Source organism: Anopheles aquasalis, chromosome 3, assembly GCF_943734665.1.
Source record: "Anopheles aquasalis chromosome 3, idAnoAquaMG_Q_19, whole genome shotgun sequence".
NCBI classification, from domain to species: domain Eukaryota; kingdom Metazoa; phylum Arthropoda; class Insecta; order Diptera; family Culicidae; genus Anopheles; species Anopheles aquasalis.
In genome coordinates, this window is record NC_064878.1 from 53091049 (window position 1) to 53113548 (window position 22500).

At 50.0% G+C, this 22500-nt stretch overlaps 1 protein-coding gene across 1 annotated transcript in view; it reads left to right on the forward strand.

Annotated features, from left to right (window-relative positions):
• LOC126577425 (uncharacterized) overlaps positions 1-20510 on the forward strand; it is a 46529-nt gene extending 26019 nt beyond the window's left edge. The window contains exon 4 of the mRNA XM_050239042.1: positions 19814-20510. Coding sequence (XP_050094999.1) covers positions 19814-20017 — 204 coding nt within the window. The 3' untranslated portion in view covers positions 20018-20510. The remainder of the gene's footprint in view (positions 1-19813) is intronic.
• The last annotated feature ends 1990 nt before the right edge of the window (positions 20511-22500 follow it).

A 22500-nucleotide genomic window follows, 5' to 3' on the forward strand; every position in this document is an offset into this window, starting at 1 on the left:
GTTTGTTGGTGATATTTACGAGCAGCAACCTACCCTTCAATCGGGGCCCTCTTCTTGACAGTTCGTCTCAAGACGAACCTCAAGGAGACACCGGAGAAGCCGGTTGCGCTGTAGAGAGCGACATCACATCATGGCCCGTGGAACGAGCATGGTCACTCCGTTTGGTCACGCGATACGCGAGCAGCTTAAAGAAAGTGTAAAGTAAGGATCCCGTCCGTACCATCCGACCGTGAGCTTCTCGTCTGGCAGCGTCGTGACGAGGCAAAATCAGGTTTAAGAAAAGGGAACACAAAACAAACCCCCCGTTCTATGATGTGCGACTAACGTACGCGCGCACGCAGCAAACGGTGCTGCTATGCGGAACGGTACAAAGTAAGCAAATTTCAAGTGAAAACGAAATTGAAAAGAAGAGCCAACGAGAGACGCCTTAGACGTGTGCGTACCCCAGCGCCTGGCCACTAAAAGTCGGTTGATGTTGCTGCGCTGCGCTCATGACAACGACGACGACGATGATGATGATGATGATGATGTTTTATTAATTCGGTCAAAGTCAAATAAATACAGCACGCGTCGTGCACGACATCGGGGACTTCGGGGAGGGAAAAGAGAACTCTTGCGTGCGAGGGGACGAGGAGAGAGAGAGCGAGTGTGTGTTGCGAAAAATGGTCACACATTGAGCCATCCGTCATCCATTGGAGGCGGTAATCGTTTGAGAGGCTCAGAGGTTCCGCGCAGCTCAAGTGTTGTTTGTGAGACTGGCGGCGCCGAAGACGTGATGTTGAGGTAGGTCGAACAGTTGGTGGCGCCGAGCATAGCGTAATGCTTCATGTTTCAGTAGGCTGTGAGATGTTTTCTGGCATTTCATTTTCCGTTTTTGGTTACTGTTTTGTATTACAGTGTTTTGCTCAATGTTTCAATTTGTATCTTTTGATTGTTATGTCAATGTCCAATTTATGTTTGACCCTTGTTTCATTGTTTGTCTTCATTTATGGGTGATTTGTATTTACTGTTGATGTTTCTTAAATGTTTAATATTAAAAACCCTAAAGAAGCGGGTTATCGTATATATTCTTTTCTATTTTTTTTGTTGTTTATCTTTTCTAATTTTGTTTGTGCTTCGCTGTAGTATATTATTATTGTATTATTATTAAACTTTATTCATTACACCACCTTTGATTGTAAAATATCGAAAATGTCGGTGCTTTTTGGAAGCAAATTGAAGTCGCACAGTCACCGTGAGCTTTTCTACCGAGCGCATCATCTCTCCGTAAGATGCTAGCGGATTGGTTAGAGCGAAAGGTTAGAGGGCTCGATCACCTGATGGATTGCTGGAGTCTGTTTCCAAAAAAGCCTCCGAAAGCCTCGACGAATTCGCTGAAATAGACGCGAGATCGCTGGCTGGCTGGCTAGTTGGCTGCAGCTGCAACTTGCTTCTAGAGAACGACGAACGAACGCGGAGGGAAATCCCTTCTACATCTCTCTTTCTCTCTATCTCTCTCGCTCTCATCCACCCAAAGGTCAACCGCAGAATCAACGGCATGTGCATACCGAGACAGTGCCGAATGTCACGGGGCATGGGTTGGTATGAAGGTGAAGGAGGAGGGTATCCGCGGTGGCGCAACCGGTCATTCAAATTTTTCATCCCAAAACTAGCGGAGCGGAGGGCTGGCTGGCGCATGTTCGTCTGTCCGTTTTTTTTTTGTTGTGGTTGTTGCTGGCTATTTCTTTGACGGCGTGCAATGTCGGCGGCGTGGTCCGTTAGCCCGGGGCCGTAGTTGGGCGCGATGTGGTTAGAGGTCGTCGCCTTACATACTAATGCACACCGCGAGATACACGTGAGGTTGTCCGAGAGGCATCTCGATTTGCCATTCGCCGGACGCCGGGTGGCAGCGGTCAAGAAGGGGGCAGGGGGAGACTACCTCAAGGGTGGAGCCCAAGAGGCGTTCGTCACGAGCGCGGCTCGGGCGATTACTCGATGGACGACGGGTGTGTTGATGGACTCATGGTCACTCGGGGGTTGAAACGGTAGCGTGAAATTTAATTAGAGATTAGTAACTGTTTGTCTTACAAAAAGGTCACTGCAGCATCAGCACCGTTGCATTGATTAGTGTCTTGCTTGATGTATTGTAGCAAGTAGTTCGGCGTCCATTCAAAAGAAACACGTCTTCATTTAGTTGTCTTCAACTTGTGTCCAGTTTGAAGTTTGATGAGTTTGATTTTCTTCCTTTCTTGAGTTTTCTTTTAGATGAATTAACGATAAATTATCATGCGATAGGTTTTCCTACATTTATTTATTCTTATTTACATATTTTACAATCGTTATCATCGTCCTTATAACATTTATTCAGTATTATTTGTTTGCTTGTCAAGTTAATTTTTTTCTATTATCCTTTTTTTTATTGTACTTTAAAGAATTTTTTCTAGTGTATTAGACCTGTTTGCCATATTTATCTAAACAGCTTTCATATCGTTTTTCTCAAAGGTGCCGTGTTCGTACTAATGTTGGCCAAGAGCCAAACATTCCAATCGTTCCTAAATCCCTCCACCTGAACCTCCGTGGGCTAGAAGGCTACGCGGCCAATGTACACAACCTCAAACGGCATTCGAACCGTCTGGCAGGGTGTCTGGTTCATTAGCCACTACCCCGCCAAGGCGTGACTTTGACCGAACGGAACCACCGAATCCGCCGAAAACACTTGTCACGTCCGATTGCATTCGATGGCTAATGACAACAAGCTGATCCTTCCCTTCCCCCCTGGCCCCCTGGTTGGGGTCACTTACTAATTTACCGCTAATCGATCGAGCGTTCCCTCCCCTCGCTTCAGAATTGATGACCGAGATCTCGAACCCCTCGGTTCGGTGCTGCATCTCGCGCATACTTTGTGTTCCAAATGGACCATCGAAATGATTTAATACATTCCGTGGCGACCTTTTTTTTTTTGGTTCGCGTAGTAGCGCGAGCGAAGCAAGGGAAGGTCCAGGCCCCCAGGGGCGGTCGAACCTTCAGACGGTGACTGCATGCAGTGGCCGGTTGCAGTCACCGAAGCAGCTGAGTTATGTAATGTGTTGTCGTCGACGGCGTCGTCATCGTGACCGTTGGCTCCAGCTGAGCCACGGCCCCGTTCGCTCGTGGTAGCCACCATCGTCATCGTCCAAATTTATGAACGCGATCGTTGACAAGGTTAAGGCGAAATGGGGCGGATTTGTTTGCTCGCGTTGGATGCTACTGTTCCTGCTGGTGTTGCTTTTGTTATTGCAACGTCGATGGAAGCTAGTTTGCATTTCATTTATCCCACCCAGAGATGATATTGCTCCAACAGAACCACTCCTCTACTGCGGTCAGTTGGCTTAAATAGTGTCAATTAGTCAGTGGCCATGTTCGGCGTATTGACATGTCTGCTGATTTATTGGCCCCGTCTGGTGAGAGGTTCATTTGCAGTAGCATTGCACTCCTTCAGGGATACTCTGCCAGTAGAAAGGACAACGAGCAGTCGGGATTATTATCCTTCTCTTCACGAGTGTTCTCCGTGGAGCGTTTGTTTCGTAACGCGGAATCCCCTTCGAAAAACCGGTGTTCTCATGCCGCTTCGAACAGAGCACAGCGGAGACGAACCGGAAAAGTAAATTAAATGAATGAAATCACGTAACGAATCCATGTGCTCGGTTTCGTGTACTGAACGTGCCGACTGCCGCCATTTGTCTCACAGCTCGAGCCACGGAATTGATTGCCTCGCTCACGCTCTCATCCCGGTCCCAATTGTTGCTCTGTTGATGATCGCGCATTTCATCTGCTGCCGAGGATGGCGTCGATTTTTTGTTGTTTTGCGCGGACCAATAATTTCGTGTCACTGCGGGCCCCTGATTGGTCCCACTCCCAATCTCTCATCCAGAAGCAACCTCACAATCAAACACGCCACAAGTCGCGACGACGAAGGTAGACGATGCTGATATTGTTTTGTTTTTAAGGGTATTGTTTGGCTATCTGGCGGTGTTTTTTGGGTTGCTTTTTTTTTTGTTTTTCCCCCTAAAAAGAAGCCCCCGCAAATGCTCGCCAAGATCGTGTGCGTCACGAGAGAAATATTCAGAGCGCAACGGAACCAACAGCTGGCTGGCTGGCTGGTTGGCTGACTTGTGACGTGAGGTGGTGGCTCCCCCATTCCATTTCTGGGTGAAAATGATTCCGAAAGTTCGCCGAGACGGAAGAATGCTCGGCGTGTGCTCCACGCGAATGAGGCTGCCAGACGCCGGTGGAAAGAAGATGCGCGTTTTTCGTGACTCCTTGCCTCAAGCTGCGATAAGACATCACACGACGACGACGACGACGGGCATGCAAAGTTGCATGTTGGCGTAGAGTTTGGCAAAAGAACAGCAACGGTTGGGACCGACGAATACTGGGCATGTTCGTTTAAAGCTTTGCTGGCGTTGCATGTGTTGCTATCATCGTGCTATTGTCTTCTCAACTACCTGACGACGCTGCGAGTTGTTCGTTTTTCGTGCAGGAAAAGTTATGGTCGAAGAGGAGAGAATCAAGATGTTCCCGTATTATGCAGTGGAGCACTGGAGTTTTTAAAGGAAAACCAGGAACGTCAGTTTAAATGTGTCTTTTTGAGGAATTTAAAACAATGTTTCTTTCGAGATGATAAAATAATCCACTTGATTGTGCACATTACATATTTCTTTGAGGTAAATTTATGAATTTCCAACATTAAGCTGAGTGTACGACATTTATGAAGAAACAAACGGATCAGAGTGCTATACATAAAACATCCTCAAAAATATCTGTGACGGCGTTCAAATCCACAAAAAAAACACATAAAACTCTGCGGCAAATTCCAATCGCGCCAGTCCAATAATTGACCCACTAGTTTTTCTCTCGTCCTCTGGTCACCACACGCCAGCGCTCCACACCGGCACCACCCCGGTATGTGTGCACTAATTAGCGGACTTTAACGAGCACCGCGTGCCTTTCACGGTCGAAAAGAAAGAGTCGCGAGATCATGACGACGATGATCGCGAATTACGCTGCCATGGTGGTTTTTTTGGGGTGAATGTTTTTCGCCAGCTCTTTTTGTTGTTGTTTTCGTCGTGTCTCCCAGGTGGTGCTCGGTGGTGACCATGTTTCGGTTACGGTTTACTGATAAGTGATTTTCGGGTCACACATCTCATCGCACCGTGCCGGTGGTGGAGTTATGCAACCTCCCGATGGAGCCCGAGTGGCCCCACTCCAAATGCGTCGAATGTGGAGCATATTTTATCTGCATACTTTGGAGTTGAATTTTCGGCCCGCTGGAGTGTGCTGATGTGCGGAGGAGCCAATTGTGAGAGCGTCATAATTTTTAGGCGCTTTGGTGCGTTTAGGAATGCTCCGAAAAAATGGGACAGCGAGCGAAGATGGTTCGCAGCTTGGCGCACAAGTTTGCGGAGCCAAAGTTTAAGCCAAATTGAAGTGACTTCTAACATTGTACCATTGCCAACGAGTTTCGTTGGGTGGATTTTTCTCCTCCTTCCCTCGCAGCACAACACTTGGCACACGGGAAAACGGGAAATACATTTCATAATACGTCTTACGTCGTTTCCGTTCTGTTTGATCCGTGGGAAAATCGAGTGTGTTGGTGGTTTTTCGCAGACAAACCAGACTGTTTAGCTCTCGCTCTTCACTTCGTTCGCCATCTTTCCGTGGCTGCCTTTTTCCACGACGACCGCCGCCGTCGCCATTGTGTGTTCGCCACCCATTCCCAACACTTTTCCCAACCGGCTCAAACCCAGCCTCTTAAAACGCAAAACAAAATAGAGACAAAACTGGATAAGCACTAGACTGACTGGTAAGAAAATCGGAACAAGACGTCGAAACGCTGATGGCGACGGTGATTTGCTCGCAAAGCTCCCTTATTTCCAGTCTGCACCCCCCCCCCCCTAGGCCGCGGGAAATTGTCGAGGGAAAACAGTGGAGGCGCACGGAAGTGCATTAAAATGCAGAGCATAATGATAACCCTCGGATACGAAGGAGAGGGGCTTTGGTGCTGACCGACACCGACAGAAGGGCAAGGCTGCCGCTTGCTTTTTGGTTCGGTGAAATTAATCTCATATTTTGGACTCCCAGCCCCCTCTCGTAGTCAGTCAGTCGAAGCTGTTTTGTAATGGCATTCAGGCGTTGGGAGTTATGGGATTGATCTGCCTCCACAGAACTGACCGTTGGTGGTGTGTTGGATGATGGCCACTTCGGAGGCGCCTTGGCCGTTGCCTTCGCCTTCGTTTTGGTCGCATTTTTTTTCGTTTTGCTTCCTATTTTTTTCGTCGCCAAATTCGAGGCCAAAACGGTTCGGACAATGAAAGATAGAGAGAGAGAAAGAGAAGGGATTTGATTTGATTACAAGTTAATTAACTTCCGCACCGCTCGCGATCGGCTCGATTATGTGACGAACGACGAATTGTAATTCAGAGTACCGGCAATGTGGCCGCGTTTGTTGGTTTGTTGCCCAGTCGTTGTGTGGCTGAAATGGCTTTTAAATGTTGTGATCCAATTAGTTGCGATTTGATTTTTATTATCTTTGTCGTTCCTAGCAGACCGGTGAGTCATCTCACTCGGAGAAGGAGAAAAACGCACGTGGAAAGTGTCGCCGCGAGTGAAGGGAAAATGGTGGCCACATCACCCGGTCCATCCCGGTTGCAGCAACACTCTAAATGGAGCTAAATGGAAGGGTTTGCACTGTGATGATGGTCCGGATGGAAGCTTGGCTGCTGCTTATCACAGCTTAATCTATGCAAATTCCTTTTAATGAGCTCTCGATTGTAGCCAGCACCACTGCACTGGATGCGAGAGATGCAAACAACGAGGTGAAAGCCAGTGGCAGCGTGCGCCAATCGCCACTCGAGACTCGCGTCTGGTTCCCTTTAGGACCGGGAGTTCCGAAAGACCGGTGTGGCCAGGGCGCCCACACCGGAACTTCACGCATCGTCTCCGAGAGGAGTCCATTTAAAACAATCAAAATGAAATCTTTTTAAAGCAAACTGGATTCTGCGTCTTGGCCCGGCCTGGCTTTTAAGCACTTCGGAAGTGACGAATCAGCCACGGCACGGTGAAAACCATCGTTCGGTGGGCGCATACCACCATTACCTTGAGCCGCTCTTCGCGTTGCAATTGTTACGCAACCCAAGCCCTTCCGTAGCGGCAGCGGCTGCATCGCGTTTGCGGTTGCATAAACCTGCCGCACCAAGCGCATCAAGTGCAGCACCAGCAGCAGCAGCAGCAGCAGTTGAAGAGGATGCTGACGACGACGATTCGAAGGATGATGCTCCCGTGGGGCTCCAGGGAGTGCAAATGTCGTGCCCGGTTCGTCGATGGCGCTGTAATCGGAGATTTGGCGCGCTCCTTACCGCATTGTTTGTTGCGACAACCGCATTATGACTTGTTCGGTACCCTGGTCAATATGCATCGAAAGCTGCGGCCGACAACGACATGCAGTCGTTTGTAGTTTCCACTTTCGATCGTGTTCCCGCTTCTTGAAGCTGCTGCTGCTGCTCGAGAGAGAGAGAGAGAGAGACAACAATGTGGAGCTCCATCGATGCGCCGTTTCGCGTCGTGAAATGGGCGAACAATTGCATTCAATTATTGTCGTTTAAGCGACCACTTTTACAGCCGGTTGCTCAAACCGCTGTCTTTGGTGCCATTTCTTCGGTTCGTTCTCACGCCCCTCTGCACGCCGTTGTGGTGTTTTACCGAGGAATTTGTTCACATTTTCACCACACACCCACCACTGGAACATCGCAGGGGGATCACTGGAGAGGAACTAAGTGCAGCAGGTACCTTGCGGTGCAGAACGGACTCTCTTCCAGTCACTGCACTTGACGACGGAACGGAATGGAACGGAAATAAAGCGATGGCTTATGGTGCGCCGGAGAGCATCCACACTCGGTACCTTCAATTTGCGAGGCGGTTAATGCGTGAGCATAAATCGATTTGCACATCTCCATTGCACATCAATCGCCGTCGTCTCTACCTTGACGCATTAGCGCGTGAATCCAAATCCAGAGCCCGGCCCGGGCCGGCCAGACGCCAGGCCAGCCAGCCAGGCCAGGCCAGGCCAACTTGGATCGTTTTGATTCGAATTTCCTTGGGTTGGCTTCTGCCACTTTGATTAAAGTCTATTGTGTTTGCCATCTAAGGGTGCATCGCTTGGGAGGCAGCTCCCAGCGGCGCCGTCGTTGTGGCCTTCGTCGATTGTGAACCTTGCATTGTGCACGACCAGCCGACCGACCGGCGGAACCGACCGACCAACCTGCCATCGCAATCCAAAAACGGTGGCCTCCCCCCTCGCGGTCGGATTGATAATGGCACCCGTCGACGAGACGGCAGACGATCCAGGGCCGTGTTGATCGTCTGGCCAAATATGTGGCCGCTAGCATGATGATGATTGATGCCAAATAATGATACGGTGTGTGCGTTTGATAATGTTTATGCTTTCGGAGATGAACCAGGGGGGGGGGGGAAGGGAGTTCAAGAGCAGCACGATCGGTTGCTGATAGCGTTTTCCTCCCAACGGTTTGCGATCGGATTGATCATGACTTTCCAAATCGGAAACCCGCAATCTGTTCGATTGTGTCTAATGCCATGGACCGAGTGGTATGTGTCATGCGGATTGCGCTTGTGTGTCAAGGCTCACTGAAAAAGGGGAGAGGGATTTATCTTGCTACTGCTGGAGCGCTTTGCGCTCATGTTGGCTTGCTAGTTGAAGCTACAAAGTTCCTCCAGGAAGTGTCACACTTACGATCGCTTTTCTCAGATTAACAGTCAACTCAACGCAGCTCTCTTGTAGAAACGGGAGCTTCCGCCAGGACTATTAGATAACAACCTTCGCCACAAATGAGTCAAATGGCCGCAAAAAAGCGGTAAACGGCACCGGTAAACCACACAATCTTTCACATATCTTCAAGACGTAGCCGAAGTTTGTATGACCGCGACCGCGAGCTCCCATAAATCCGCGATTAGCTTGGGGCCCTTACAAGCACTGAAAGACAGCCTGATGGTGGTGGTGGTGGTGGGAATGGTGTGAAACTAACTTTCCTAGCTGACCACTTTGAAGGTTTCCGGTTTGGCGGCATGACATCCGATGACGATGATGACGGCGGCGCGGTGTCAAACGGTGCGGCACCTTGGCACCCTGGCGTCTTGAACGCCGTTTGACCGCATTGTTCCGGTTTATGTGGTTTACGCGGTGCTGTGCAGCTCAACACTCCCTGGGAGCATGATTACCCCGGGCCAGTTGACTAGTCATGGCGAAGTAATTACGTGGGGGACCGCGATCCATCGCGTGGTTTCATCGTGGATGCGGTTCCAGTTCTTCAAATTCAATGAAAGTTTGTGATGGATTGTGCAAAAAAATAATATAAAAAAGAAACACTCAGCGAGCAAGTTAATTGCTTCATTTTATCGTTCGCAAACACTTCTTGAGCGTCGAGGTAGGCCTTGGATGGTCGGAATGGGCTTGTAAGGTTTTTGATTTTCAATTTTTCATCCAAAAATGCTTTCGATGAAATGGATGATATGGAGGTTCTTTGCGAGTGCGACCTAACGGCTGTCCTAGACATTTTTTAGGTCACCAAAATGCCAAAAAATATCGGGGGCCACGGGAGTCTACATAGTATACGATGTAGGAGTCGTCGATTCGATGACATCGATAAGCGAACGTCGTCGATTTACACGACCCAGCTACATATTTCATCCCTTTCAATTCGGTTGGTGGCCGCCATTCGCCGAATCGAACCCCGGACTTTCACGGCAGTCTCGCGACCGACGAAACAAACCACTTGACCGTAAGCCCTAACTTAGCGAAATGGTCACGAACTGTGCGAAGCGCTCCTTCGATTTCGATTGGTGTCACTGGGCTGCTACCGTGTTACCGGAGGGCTTCTCGAGAAAACCGGGCCCAGCAAAGCACTGGTCTGCCCTGCCAGAGTAGGCTAACTACCGGCGCGTTATTTTGGGGGCTGATGTGACGATTCCACGGACCAGAAATGGACTTTCGGCGACGGGTTATGATGGGCTGTATACCATCTCGGTGAAGATGGAGGAGGCGTGACCAGCCATGCCGGCCAAGATGTGTTGCGTAAGATTGCGAATTTGCGATCGCCCATGCCCGTGCCCGTCCTTTGTTTGTTTGTTTGTCCAAAAGCCACCAAAACTGTTGCTGTACAAAGCTCCGGGGGAATGCGGGCTCGTGCGAGGGTGTGTATGTGTGTCTTTGTGGCCAAAAATCGAATCGGACAGACTTCTCACTCTCGAACACTTTCACTTTCACGTAGGATTCCTCGGGAACCTGATCCATCCAGGGAGTGCAGTTGGCTGGCGGACCCAGTTCCGCGGAGTGGATGCGCGGGGATCAACAAAACATTCCATCGATGAGATAATTCCATCGATCGGCATCAAATGACATCATTTTCCTGGCCATGGCGCATAGCGGTCCGGATCACCGATCGCTCGAACTGTCCGGACGGATGACTGACATTTGATTATGAGCTCGTTATGGGGCTACGTTTTTTGGGGCATCATTTGGAGGCTAACAATTCCCCGGGAAGGAGTGATGAGTCAATGCATTAGAGACGGATACAGAGAGAGAGAGAGCGAGGATGAGACGGCATTCATCATCGGAATGGTGACTTCCGTTTATTTCGTCTTCTAGCGGACATCCAAGTACACCGCGTTCCATTCCAAGTCATTTTGAAAGGCGTGAGACCCCGACCAAACAGCAAATTAAATCGAAAGATGTCCCATGTGTGTGTCTCATCTAATTAAAGCCTTCACCTCAAGGGACCGGTGTGGCGGAACCACCTGTGGTGGCGGTGGAACGGCGTTGCAACAATATATCCGCCAACGACGTCAAACACGTATTCCAGCTCTGCGCATCGCCGGTCGGTCTCGGTTACTATGCCAACCGGACCGGACTATGAATGCCGAGCGACAAATTACTCGCCAAATGGGACCGAGCACTTGCTGCGTGCGCTGGCATGCCATCGAACGGTTCGCTGCACCGCTGCTGCGGTGCATCGCGCGATAGAAACGGTACCGATGGTGAGGGTGGCAGGCAGGCAGCTTGTGTTCCGATTGATTTATACACCAATCGATGCCAATTATGCCATCGGTAAGTAGCGCCTGCCAGCGGTCGGTCCGAGGTTCGCAGCATCGGTCTCGAGTGCAATTAGTATTCTGGGTCCGCATGCGAATATCGCATCGCATCGCATCGAGGAGTTTCATGGTTCTAGGTTCTCCAGCGCTACCTCGAAGCTCCCCACCGAAGCGTGGGTGTTCCGGACACACAGAGCTGGGGAAGGTATTACAACCACACGTGCCATTGACGCTTCGTTGCGTTCGCTCGTGAAGAAGAAGTAGAAGCCTTGAATATTGATGAGTAGCTGCAGCTGCGTGACCGCACGGTTTTCTCTGTCTGTGAGAAACCTGGCGAAGCAGATGGTTCTAAAGAATGCCACCTGTGTATCTGAGGTGACTGGGTGTCTGTACTTAAAGCATTCACCTGACCAACTACCCCACGATGACCTTAAAAGGAGTTACTACTGTTCGTTGATGTTGTTTGGCGGAGTCGGGCAATTCTTGAAATCGATCCATAGCGCATCGGATTTCGCGATGAAAGTTAATTGTCGTAAGTGATTGCAGAGATAAATGCGTTAGCCTTTTGACCCCATGTGGTGGCCGCATGACATAATTTCCTTTTAATCGCATCGCTTCGTCCCATAAACACGTGTGCTCGTTATCCTCACTCAACAGTGAGCAGAAAGGAGGATTGCATTGACCTCTGCGGGGTAGCGTCAACAACAAGCAACAAGAAATGATCGTAAAACATCGAACACCGAGACAGACCGAGAGGGGAAGGAAGAGGAAGAGAGAAAGAGTGCGAGAGCGTCACCAAAACAGATCGAAGGCGTACGAGGTGCGTCGAACAGGTTTATCTCCGGCGCTTACTCCGTCTTCTTATCAGACCGGCAGAGCGACGCGACCGACAAGGCTGCCCGGACTTCAAACTTCTCCCGTAAGGATGATCGCAGATCGGCGAGCCGCGAGTGTTGGCCACGGCGGCGCCTGTCTGGCTCCTGATTTGGAGGACAGAATGTGACAGGCGGTGGCAGTGGTGGCGGGGCAAACGACGCTGTGCGATGCGCGCGCACATGCGGTGAAGATGAGCCGGTGGGCCAGTGCAGGCCAGGCCAGCCCCGGCCCGGCCAGACCGGCGGGTTTACCTTGACCGTGTTTTGCGCGCGGAGGTTCGTACGATCGGACGCTGCTTCGGGGTGCTGCTGCGGCAGCGACGGTACGGTTACCTTGTCCGGGTGCCCCCTTCTCCCCTGCTGCGGACACCTTGCGCTGTCTGAACCTCTCTCCACCGGCACTCATTTCTCTCTCTCTCTCTCTCTCTCTCTCTCTCTCTCTCTCTCTCTCTCTGGCTCCGGACATTTGTTTATTTTGTTTGTTCGTTGTCTCGTCAAGAAGTCGCTGGAACTCGCGATCATTCCATCGCAGCGAGTGATGTGCATTCGATGCAACACCACCGCCACCCTCAGTCTGTGAATCCAAGTGCAAGGAACCGGCTCCTTGAGGAGGTCATACCGCAAAAGCGCTAGTTGGCTGCTAGTCGCCATGACCAAGAAGAACACCGAATATGCTTAGGAATCTATCTAGCGGCTGGCGATGACGAGATAGTATCACATATTAGCGAGTTTCACCGGCGGGAATTGATGGATGGCCATGTCCATGATCCATCAGAAGGATAAGGGTCATTGAACGGCGAGCTTTTATCGATCGATCGATCGCTTACGTCAGTCCGCGTACCAACAGGAAGCCTGACTTATCAGCCCGACTAACGACTTCAAGGTTGACCCATTGATTACGTCACAAGGTCGAACGGCTGGTTGTAGATTTTTTAGATGCACTTCCTGTCTCAAGGGGTTCGACAGTGTGCCTCTCAAATCAATTCCAGTTCCAGCGCAAAGCCTTTCCCCGTTTGACTTGAGGCATCATCAATCAAGCTAATGAATGCAAATGATTTTGTCTCTTCCCTTCTCTCTCTCTCTCGATGATGAAGTCGTTGTTATATCTTCATTAATATGTTCCAAGGGAAAGCCAGCCAACTCTCCATTACGCTGTGTGCCCGCTTGCGCTGGCTGATGATGGGAGAGCATGATTGTGAAGATAGATGTAAGCTCCGTAGGAACGAAGACACGTTATCAAAATGATATATCAACCCCCCCGTTTAATTTTCTCCACCAAAAACCCCTAAATCGGCCCAGAAAGTGACAGATTCCTTCCACAAAACTCACGCCACGGGAATAAGTGTGTCAAGCGAGACCAGCCAAGCGGTGTTGCTCCAAAAAAAAACGCGCTTCTTCGCTTTTCAATCACCAAAAACCACCGCTCGCTATCTTGTGGCTAAGCCTGCCAAGTACTTAAGGTTTCATCGCTCCTCGGTCACTAATGGTTTCGGGCTAATGGTTTCGATACTGCCCGATTCAATCGCCTGACCAGCCAGTAACTCCCCTCGCCAGCAGGGCTCACCCCACCGGTCCGGTCACACGGTTTAAACGAACCTTATCGATGTCAACCACCAAATGAGCAATTGATGAGCAGAAAACGATGCTCAGTAGGCTTTTCTTTGCTGTTTTTTTGCTTTCGGAGGCAAGTGCTATGCCGGCGGTAGTTTACAAAGCGATTGAGTCTAAAGATGCAAAAGATGTCTGTGACATAAAAGTGTTTTTTGGCCATTTTTGGCAACGCAAAAATCGAGGTCACAACACAGTAAGCGCTACAACACCCCCTATAACCTACATTTTCGACAAATTCAAGAGACTCATCGCGTACTTACAGCAAAGCTCATCAACAGCACCACGACGCCGTAGCAGATGCGCCTTTTTGCGGCAAATTTTCCCGATATTAGCAAAGCGCCCGTAAAACAGGGGATCTCGATGGCGAAAAGGTGCTACGATGGCGCGAAACGATGATGCGGCTTCAATTATCGACGTCTCGAGCCGGCCCAAGAAGATAATCGGCTTCGCCTTCGTCTTCGGTGTCTGTCTGTGTGGCCTAGCACGTGGAGGATGACGCTGCACGAAGCGTACGTGCGCTCATGCAAATGTTGCGCCAACTGCCGTCGCTGCCACCGCCAAGCGTCAGGCAAATATTATTCAATCGGAAGTTTATGTAATTGCACACTGGCACACTGGCACCATCGGCATCATCGGTGGTCGCCGGTTGAAGAAGCTAATGAAGAGTGTAAACGGTTTTACGTTCGATCCCTCGAGCTCTCCCGTGGCCCGAAGATGTTGCAAGATCGTCGATTGTGTATGTGTACGCGAGAGGACCAACGGGGGCAGTGTTGGGAACCGGGCCATGTTTTGGGTCGCGAGTAACAACTATTCGCCCCAGTGGGCGCTTGGTGGCAGTCCCGGTTTTTCGGTGCTTTAATCGAAGTGGTGACCTTTGAGGTAGAGCTGTTAAATTTCGGGGATAGTAAGACATCTTGTCGTGTAAGGCGATGTCACTGTTGGATAAGGGGGCAGCTATTAAACAGCATTTTCCCTAAGCATGTGGCGCTTGTTGCTGGTATCTGTAGATCTCGGGGAAACAGGTTTCATAAACAGCGAGTTGTAAAGTGTGCGTGGTTCGGACCGCACCTCAGCACGCGTGACGTTTGCGTGTGGCCATCATTACATTGTCCAAATCTTCCTCAGCGATGCGACGAACCTTGGCCCACGGCAACATATCGCCCATATCAATTCCTATCCGCTTCGGACGATCGTTGACCTCTTGGTTCGATTGACAGCTACGCGCCTTTTTTTTTCGTGCCATTGTTCGCTGCCTCGCTCGCTAGTCGTGCTGGCGTGTGGTTGTTGGTGAATTAGCATAATAAATATGCCAAGCCATTTCCATTCTCATGTGCTCGGAGGAGGACTTTATACGGTGAGGCCCTAGAATCATGGTGGCCCTCACGGTGTGATGCGCGTGTTCGTCGTGCAGGAATTGACCTTCTCGGTTGCGCACGTAGACGTACTGACCACTAATCAGCCACTGGGAGACGAGGCCTGTGGATGAGGTTTATGGTTTTAATTGCTGGTGTTAGAGAAATGGCTTGGGGTCTTGGATAAAAACTAGATGGTGAGTCATTTTATTGGTATGATTTACCTCCGGACGATTTTGACATTATTTGGAACAGAGAACATCAGAGAGAACAGGAGTCACTTCTGATAAAGCCAACACATGCCCCAAAATGGTTGTATCGATGATATTAACTGCTGTTTCAATTTGCGATCATTAAAACAACCAATCAATTGCAACAAATGCTCCCCTTCAGGACTGCACCTGGCACACGCGCGATGTCTGGTGCAGCGTGAAGCGTGTTAATGATTGTTTAACAGATTAAACATTATAATTCATCCTCCACCACCCCAAAAAAACCGGCCGCTCTAGGCTCTATTAATAGCGAAGGGCTTATATGATGGCCTCCAAACATCAAAACAAGGGGCTAGCAGCCAAAGCAGATGGTGCATGTTGGTGCTGCATGTTGCGCATCACTTCATACCACCATCAATCGCTGTGCATCGTGCACGTGCTTAAGTTGTTAGATAACGGTTTGATGCAGAACGCCACGCGTGTTCGCTCGGCGTGTGTCTGTCTGCAGAAGCGTAAAATATGGATCTCGAGTCGTTTTTTTTATGATCGTTTCATCGCTTTACACACGCCTCGAGATTAGATAAGCGAAAAAAGGGGTACGGAAAAGGTGCTTCAAATATGTAGCACAAGTGGTCTCTGGAACAGGTGCCCGCGAGAGAAAGAGAGAAACACCGTCAAGGTCGTTTCGATCCAGCTTCCTCTTCAAACCCGGGAGTACGCGGAATTCGTGATACCAACAAGGGGGATTCGGTAATATGCGACCAGCACGGCTTGGGTGACAAGATGGATTGGCCTGGATTCAGGGCCTTTTGTATTGACTTCATCGTCCGCCGGCTCACATAACGACCGAAATGTCCATCGAATTAGGCAAATTGGACGCTCTTCGATCGGTGTCCGTTGGAGCGCACGCTCGCCGGCGTTATTTGATTGAGTAACGCGTGGCCCAATCCCGCTTCTAATGTTCCTTGGAGTTAGGAGTCCCCTCGCCACTCGAACTGCACTCGAGAATGGGGTGCAAAATGGCACTGCACTTCGGTGTGGGCCCCAGGTGTTGATGCAATCCGTCTGTTCGGTGATGGATGCCAGCGAGAGCCAGAGAGAGAGAGAGAGAGCCCGGCGTTATGCCCGGCGGCGGCACGATGAAGAAACCGTGGGAGGGTCCATTTTGGAAAGGGGCAGGGAGGACGTTAGTTCTGCAAAAGGACGATCGTAATCATAGTAATCATGCTGCAAACTCATGAGCACATGAAAGGGGGACGCCACCAAACGGCCATTGGATGTGAAGTGGCCGTTGTGAAGCTCGCTCGTAAGTTTGATCACGACATTCGCACTCTTCTTGCTCGGAACAGGGCTAGAGTGGACCTGTAGACACCCTTGTTTGACCCTTCCGACGGCTCAGCGTGGGTTCAAACGCTCTCGACTGCCACCACCCGGAGGGGGCCCAGGAATCGATCGTTTTGGGCGGAGTTGGCAGAGGGCTGTCAGAAAGTGTGTCTTGGGTCGGGAAAATCCAACCTCCCCGGCGATGGAAGGCGAAAAACAGTTGTCGAGGTCGCAAAGTATGATAAATGATGTGGCGTGGCCGGACGGACAGACTGGACTATACTGGTGGTGGTCCAGTCCGGTTGCCGGCGTTGTTTTTCGGTCAAAAAGTCTTTCCCCAAACCGGAGCGGGTGGCGTGTTAACGATTTGTAAAAATGATAATGTCCAAGAGGTCGCCAGAGACGCCAGCACGATTCGAGGAAATCTCAGGCAGCATAAGTTTCTAGAGTCGTGTGTTGGTTGTGATGGTTGTAATGGATTTTACATCATCATTCAACTGTCACGCGATGCGGTCAAAGTTAGTTCCCGGGGTGGAATAGAAAGAAGAGGAATACAAATTGTCCTCCCAGAGTGCTGCTTGGCTCTGTAGCGTCTACCAATGGCTGCACCGGACCGTAGCGCAGCGTTTGCAGTGGATTGCAATTCCTTCCCGTCCTCTTCTTGGTCTTCTGAAGATTTATTATCCTTGGTTCGTGTGGCAAGGCAGAGGGTGCCGCTTGATAAATGATTCCCCTTCTCGACATTGAATGTATTAGCGGATCATAAAACTATTAGAACGATCGCTGGATTGGTTTTTTCCTCCCCTAAATTAATCCTCAGTGCACATGTTTGGACAACCAGAACGGGTTGGTGAACGGTTGTGTTCATTCCGATGGAACTGGTCATTGGAATTGATTTCGTTTAATTCCATTCCATGTCGCGGCGATTGCAAAATGGCAAATGCGTCCACGATCATCTGCACGGAATTAAATGCTTCGCTGAACGTCCGTTCCACGTTCTGCAATCGAGTTCCAGATCAAAGACGGTCATCGTACCGGCAAGGGGTGCGTGGTTTGAAGAAGCGCGTGCCTGCCGCCGTCCACGGAGCGCAAATTACAAACGGCGTGCCAGGGCACCGGCTTAAGACGCGTTCTCGAGACGCGGACGCTCAGACGATCTCGATCTCGCAGACAACGAGCGACGCAAGCGCAATCACCGCGACGGAAGGTCATCGCGCGAGCGTCGGCATGGATCAGGACCCTGGAGAGGGGCGTTGGAAGCGATGGACCAATAGATGGCCATTGGATTGTGCTGCGCTTGCGACGTTTGTGGAGCTGCGCACCCTGGGGCACATCCTCGGGCTGATTGCGACGTCGCATCACTCACCAGACGCGACTCATTGGCACCTAAAGCGGAGCTTTTTTTTCTGGTGATCCTCGTGCACGCTAGGAATGTGCGTACGGACCTGGGACGGACTTTCGTCAGCCTTTCGCGCGCGCTCGCGATGGAATGTCGGATCACCCGTTTAGCTGTGGGGCCTGTTCTGGCATTCTTGTCGCGATCACCGATCAGCGCGAGGAATATTGCTCAATTGATTGGGCGACGCGGCAATAGCTTCATTGCTTGGACGTTTCATCAGACGTACCCAGTGGTTGGAATTGGCAATGCACGGTGGAATGTGCCTTTGGGTCCAGCCATTTGACAAATGTTCTCCCTTTGGCGGAACATGCCAGGCACCGGCGACGAAATTTGGCCCAGTTAAAGGAGGGCCATCGCCTCTTTCTCCTCTTCATTTCATAGTGAAGTTGTGGGATTACATCACCTGGTAACTGGTCGACGGTCGACGGTCGACCTACTGATATCGGAGGGGAATGCGGACGACAGAAACTTGTTCCATACAGATTCCGATGGATGGTCAGCGATGGATCGCTTCCTAATTAGGGGAACTCGGCCAACTAAGGAAACCGGCCGGCTGATCAGGCCGGCACCGATGGAATACATTGGACACGGACGACGGACACAACCCCGCCATCCTCACGGATGCTATCGAGCGTAGGGTGTATCGAGATAGAGTAACGAGTGTCTTGCTCGCGGCAAAGTGAATCCCTTGTATCCGTAAGAACGGTCAATGGCTGGCAGGCATCGAAGCAAACAGCGGGTTGTGTTTCGTGAGGGTTGATTTCAGTAAATCATAGTGAGCATGGGACTTATGCATTTTGTTCATTTTTTGGCGGCTTATAAAGCGATCGCTTATAATTATAAAAGCAAGATTTGTATTTTGTTATTGGCATCACATGGCCTTATTTTTGTTTAAAGAGAAAAAAAGCCGAAAAAACTAATTAAACGACGATTTTTACTTAAGATACTGATTGGATTGTAAATTTAGTGAGAGCTTTTCTCCTTCAATTAGCATCAAAGGATGCCTAAAAGGCACCATCTAATCGACTCTTAGGAAAAGGTACCTTATTCCTATGAAACGATCACACTCTGTAATACATTTAAATGAACATTTTGCGAATAACACACGCTCGCCTCCTCTAACGACTTAAAACGCCGGAGTTTAGGGACCGGTTTAGCAATTCAACAGATGCAGATGATTGATGTTTCTGTGTTAGGAGACCGAGCGCGCTGCAAATGGTGATGAGGCAGCTTAAAACACCCCGAACGTCCCTACTTACCTTCATTTCGGTAATGACTCATGCCCCGGCCAGCCGTCTTAAGACACCGCAACTGACGTAAAGGCGCCGGTAAAGGCTGGTAAATGGTGGATTCGAACGTCTGGTAGGCAGATGTTGCAGCATCATAGAAATGCGCGCCGAAAAACGGGGAAACACGTGAAAAGTCGGCTGTCGGATGACCATTAAACGGTTGTTTGCAACCTCGTCGCAGCTATCGCGAGCGAGCGAACGATTGCCCTGCGCTCGATTTTCAATGTCGATTACGGAATGTTTAATTAAATTATTTATTGATCTTGAGGAGGGACCAGAGATCCTCCTTTTAGAGGGGCAATTTTCGATCGCGCACGTTGGGCGAAGGTGAATAAATTATCGGCCTGTCCATCGGAATTCGTTATTCGTTTGCCATTTCTCACTCCTTGTTGCACCTTCGCTCCTTCGGTAGGAAATCGGTGTTGGTCGAAGACTTAAGGCTCACCGGTCAATGACGTGCGTGAAAAATGAAGCGTTGCAATCAATAACCGTGATTCAATTCGGGAGCCAGCGAGCTATCAAGAATGAGTCAGACTGTTCTTTCTTGTTCTTTTTGCAGTTCTAGCAAGAAATAATTGCACTCACTACGCTCACTATAAAACTGTTCTGTTCTTTTTTCTTTTCTTCTTTCCAGCCCTCTACCAGACCCGAATCCGACTTCACGCTGGACGTGCCGCGGGCCGAGCAGCTCCGCCAGAAGATGAAAAAGGAGAAGCAGTTCCGGAGCCGGTGTCGCTGGTTTTTCTACTTCCTGAGCGTCGTGTTCTTCCTGCTCTCGGTCATGGTGGTCAGCCTGATATTGACGCGCGGCAAGCGAATGTTTGGGAGCATGATCTGAACGGACGGACATCGTGGATTTCGATCGCCAGGGGCCATCGCTGCTCGCTATTCTAATAGTATTTATGACAATTTTAACTCTTCCTCGTAGCGAGCAACAGCACAGAAGACGGAGAAGAAAAAGAAGGAGCAGGAGAGGAGTATCAAATGAAGAAAAAGAAGGCCCGAGACATCCACTCCCCCAGCCACTAACGCGCACAACTCGCCCCACCCCCGTTCATCAAGATGCGCACAGCCCCTTTTTAATTCCCTCTTTCTCCCTTTCTTATGCTAATCCCACCGTTTTTTGGGGTGTCGTTGGGATATCGATAAAGGAGTTTCACATCCTGTACCGGGTCTCAGTAATGCTTCCTATCAAAATGCTGAGCACCAGTGATCCTAGGCGAGCGCACGAGCACTTGAGCTGAAAGTAATGATAATTTAGATTTGATGTTGATCGATGTTATGTTATGTTGTCTCTCTTTTTTGTGAAAAGTAAATTAAATTTTGTACGACTTGTTTTCGTGTTTCCTGTGCCTCTCATCTCTGTAATCCTGCTGGCTGGACTGACTGGCCAGGCTGGTATGGTGTCTCGCTACCGTTTTTGTGTCGCTCTCTGGCTTCCACTCGTTCGGTATGGCAGATTGATGACCTGTTGTTGTAGCTGTTGAGTTGATTGATTTTTAAACGAGTTTTAAATGTTCGAAAAAATGTCTCACAGCATCCGCTATGTGCGTGCTACGCGTGTGCTTATCGATGGAACTGCTGGTGTGGTGCCCTTTTGCTGGTGTGTTTGCTGAAGCCCACCTACATCACGGTAGGCTGCGCATCATTTCATCATTTTGGGAGCGAAAGCAGGAGACGACGTGGGACGAAAGATGATTTAAAAGTAACATTTAATTTCGTCCAGATGCTTGTTCCGTGACACTGGAAGGACACAACGGAGCGGTAGAAGTTCCTCCCAGGCTGCCGCGAGCGATTGCAATCGCAGCACCGCCAAGAGCGATGGTGGCCAGTCGCTGCTGATGAGTCAACTCGTCAGCCAATTATAAACTTCCACCATTTCGTTTGCATAATGTAATCGGATCAGCCCGATGGCGACGGTGACACCCGGGGGATAACGATAGTCTTCCATGTAGAAACGAATGACGACAACGACGACGACGATGAAGAAATAAACGGAACATCGCACAATCAACTCCACCGCGAGCCCCGGAGCGAGCGAGCAAAGCGACGAAAAGGGCAGATTGGATGCAGTTGTGGAAAATTAAAAAAGGAAAATAGGAAACAAACAAAAACGACAAATGGCAAACTTTCCAAGAAACGGTTCTGATTGTCCCAACAAACGGTTCTGATATGATTCCGTGCTCTGCTGATCCCGGGGGTTTTGTTTCCCGTAGGATTTTTAATTTGCCTTCCGCTCGCTCCGACGGTCCCCGGGACGGGGATGATAGGTATTTATTGAACCGGAACCTGCCCGTGGCGCCATTTTGGTTGCCGAGTGGAAGTGAAGTGGCACAATCGTTTACTCCTACTGCAGGAACTCGTTATAAGAGTGCCACAAATGCCATGTCCTTGTCACTTCAAGCCGTGCTCTACTCTGTGGTCCGTGGAGTGAGCTCCAGGAGTGACAACAAATCGGTTCGAAGATGTCCTTTCGTCACCGATCATCCGTAAAAACAGTGTCTTTCAGTGGGAAAATTGAATTCCTTTTCGTGTTCGAACCCCCCCGGGGGCTTCTGCGGCACCAAACCACCATTTCACTATTGTTAATTGAATCCGTCCGACAACTGGCCGACAGCCAGCCAGCCAGCCAACCAGCCAGCCATCGAGCCACAAACTCGAGGAAGTGATGACTTTCTTAATCCTTTTGTACACGCTTTGCGTACACCGGAAGGACCGGGTGAATGAAAGCAGCAAAGTTTAGAACGACAAATGGTCCCGCAGAAATTAAGCGAATGAAAAGACAAACCCGTAAGAAGAGGACAATGTCGCCACCGCCCTTGGGTGGGCTTTCGGTGGGCTGGAGACTTTGCTTTGCCGTTCATTGAGAAGTTAACAGAGCGAAGCAGCGAGGCAGAGAGACAGAGAGAGAGACAGAGCGGCAGAGGGACCGTGGGGGCACATCTAAAGTAATTAAATTCGCAAAGCAGCACCCAGCACCGAGGAAAAAAGCAAAGAAGGCGCTGGGATTTGCTCGAGTGAACTTGAAGCTCTCGCTGGTTGGGAACTTGGAATGGGACAACATAAAAAAAACGGCAACGTAATGTAGGGGAGGTCCCCGGAACTCTCGGGCTAAAACGGAAATGAAAATGAAAGATAAGATCCTGCCGCGCCGGTGTTCCGGTGTGTCGGAAGGCGTGGGAACCTTACGCAGTCTGGTGCCACGAGCATGGCTTGGCACTTTTGTTTCATCGATGGCACGACACGAGGAAGGATTTCAGACGATTAATCGCAAAAAGCTGCTGGTGAAGATGTACAGCACGCCGTGTCTTGAGTGTCTTG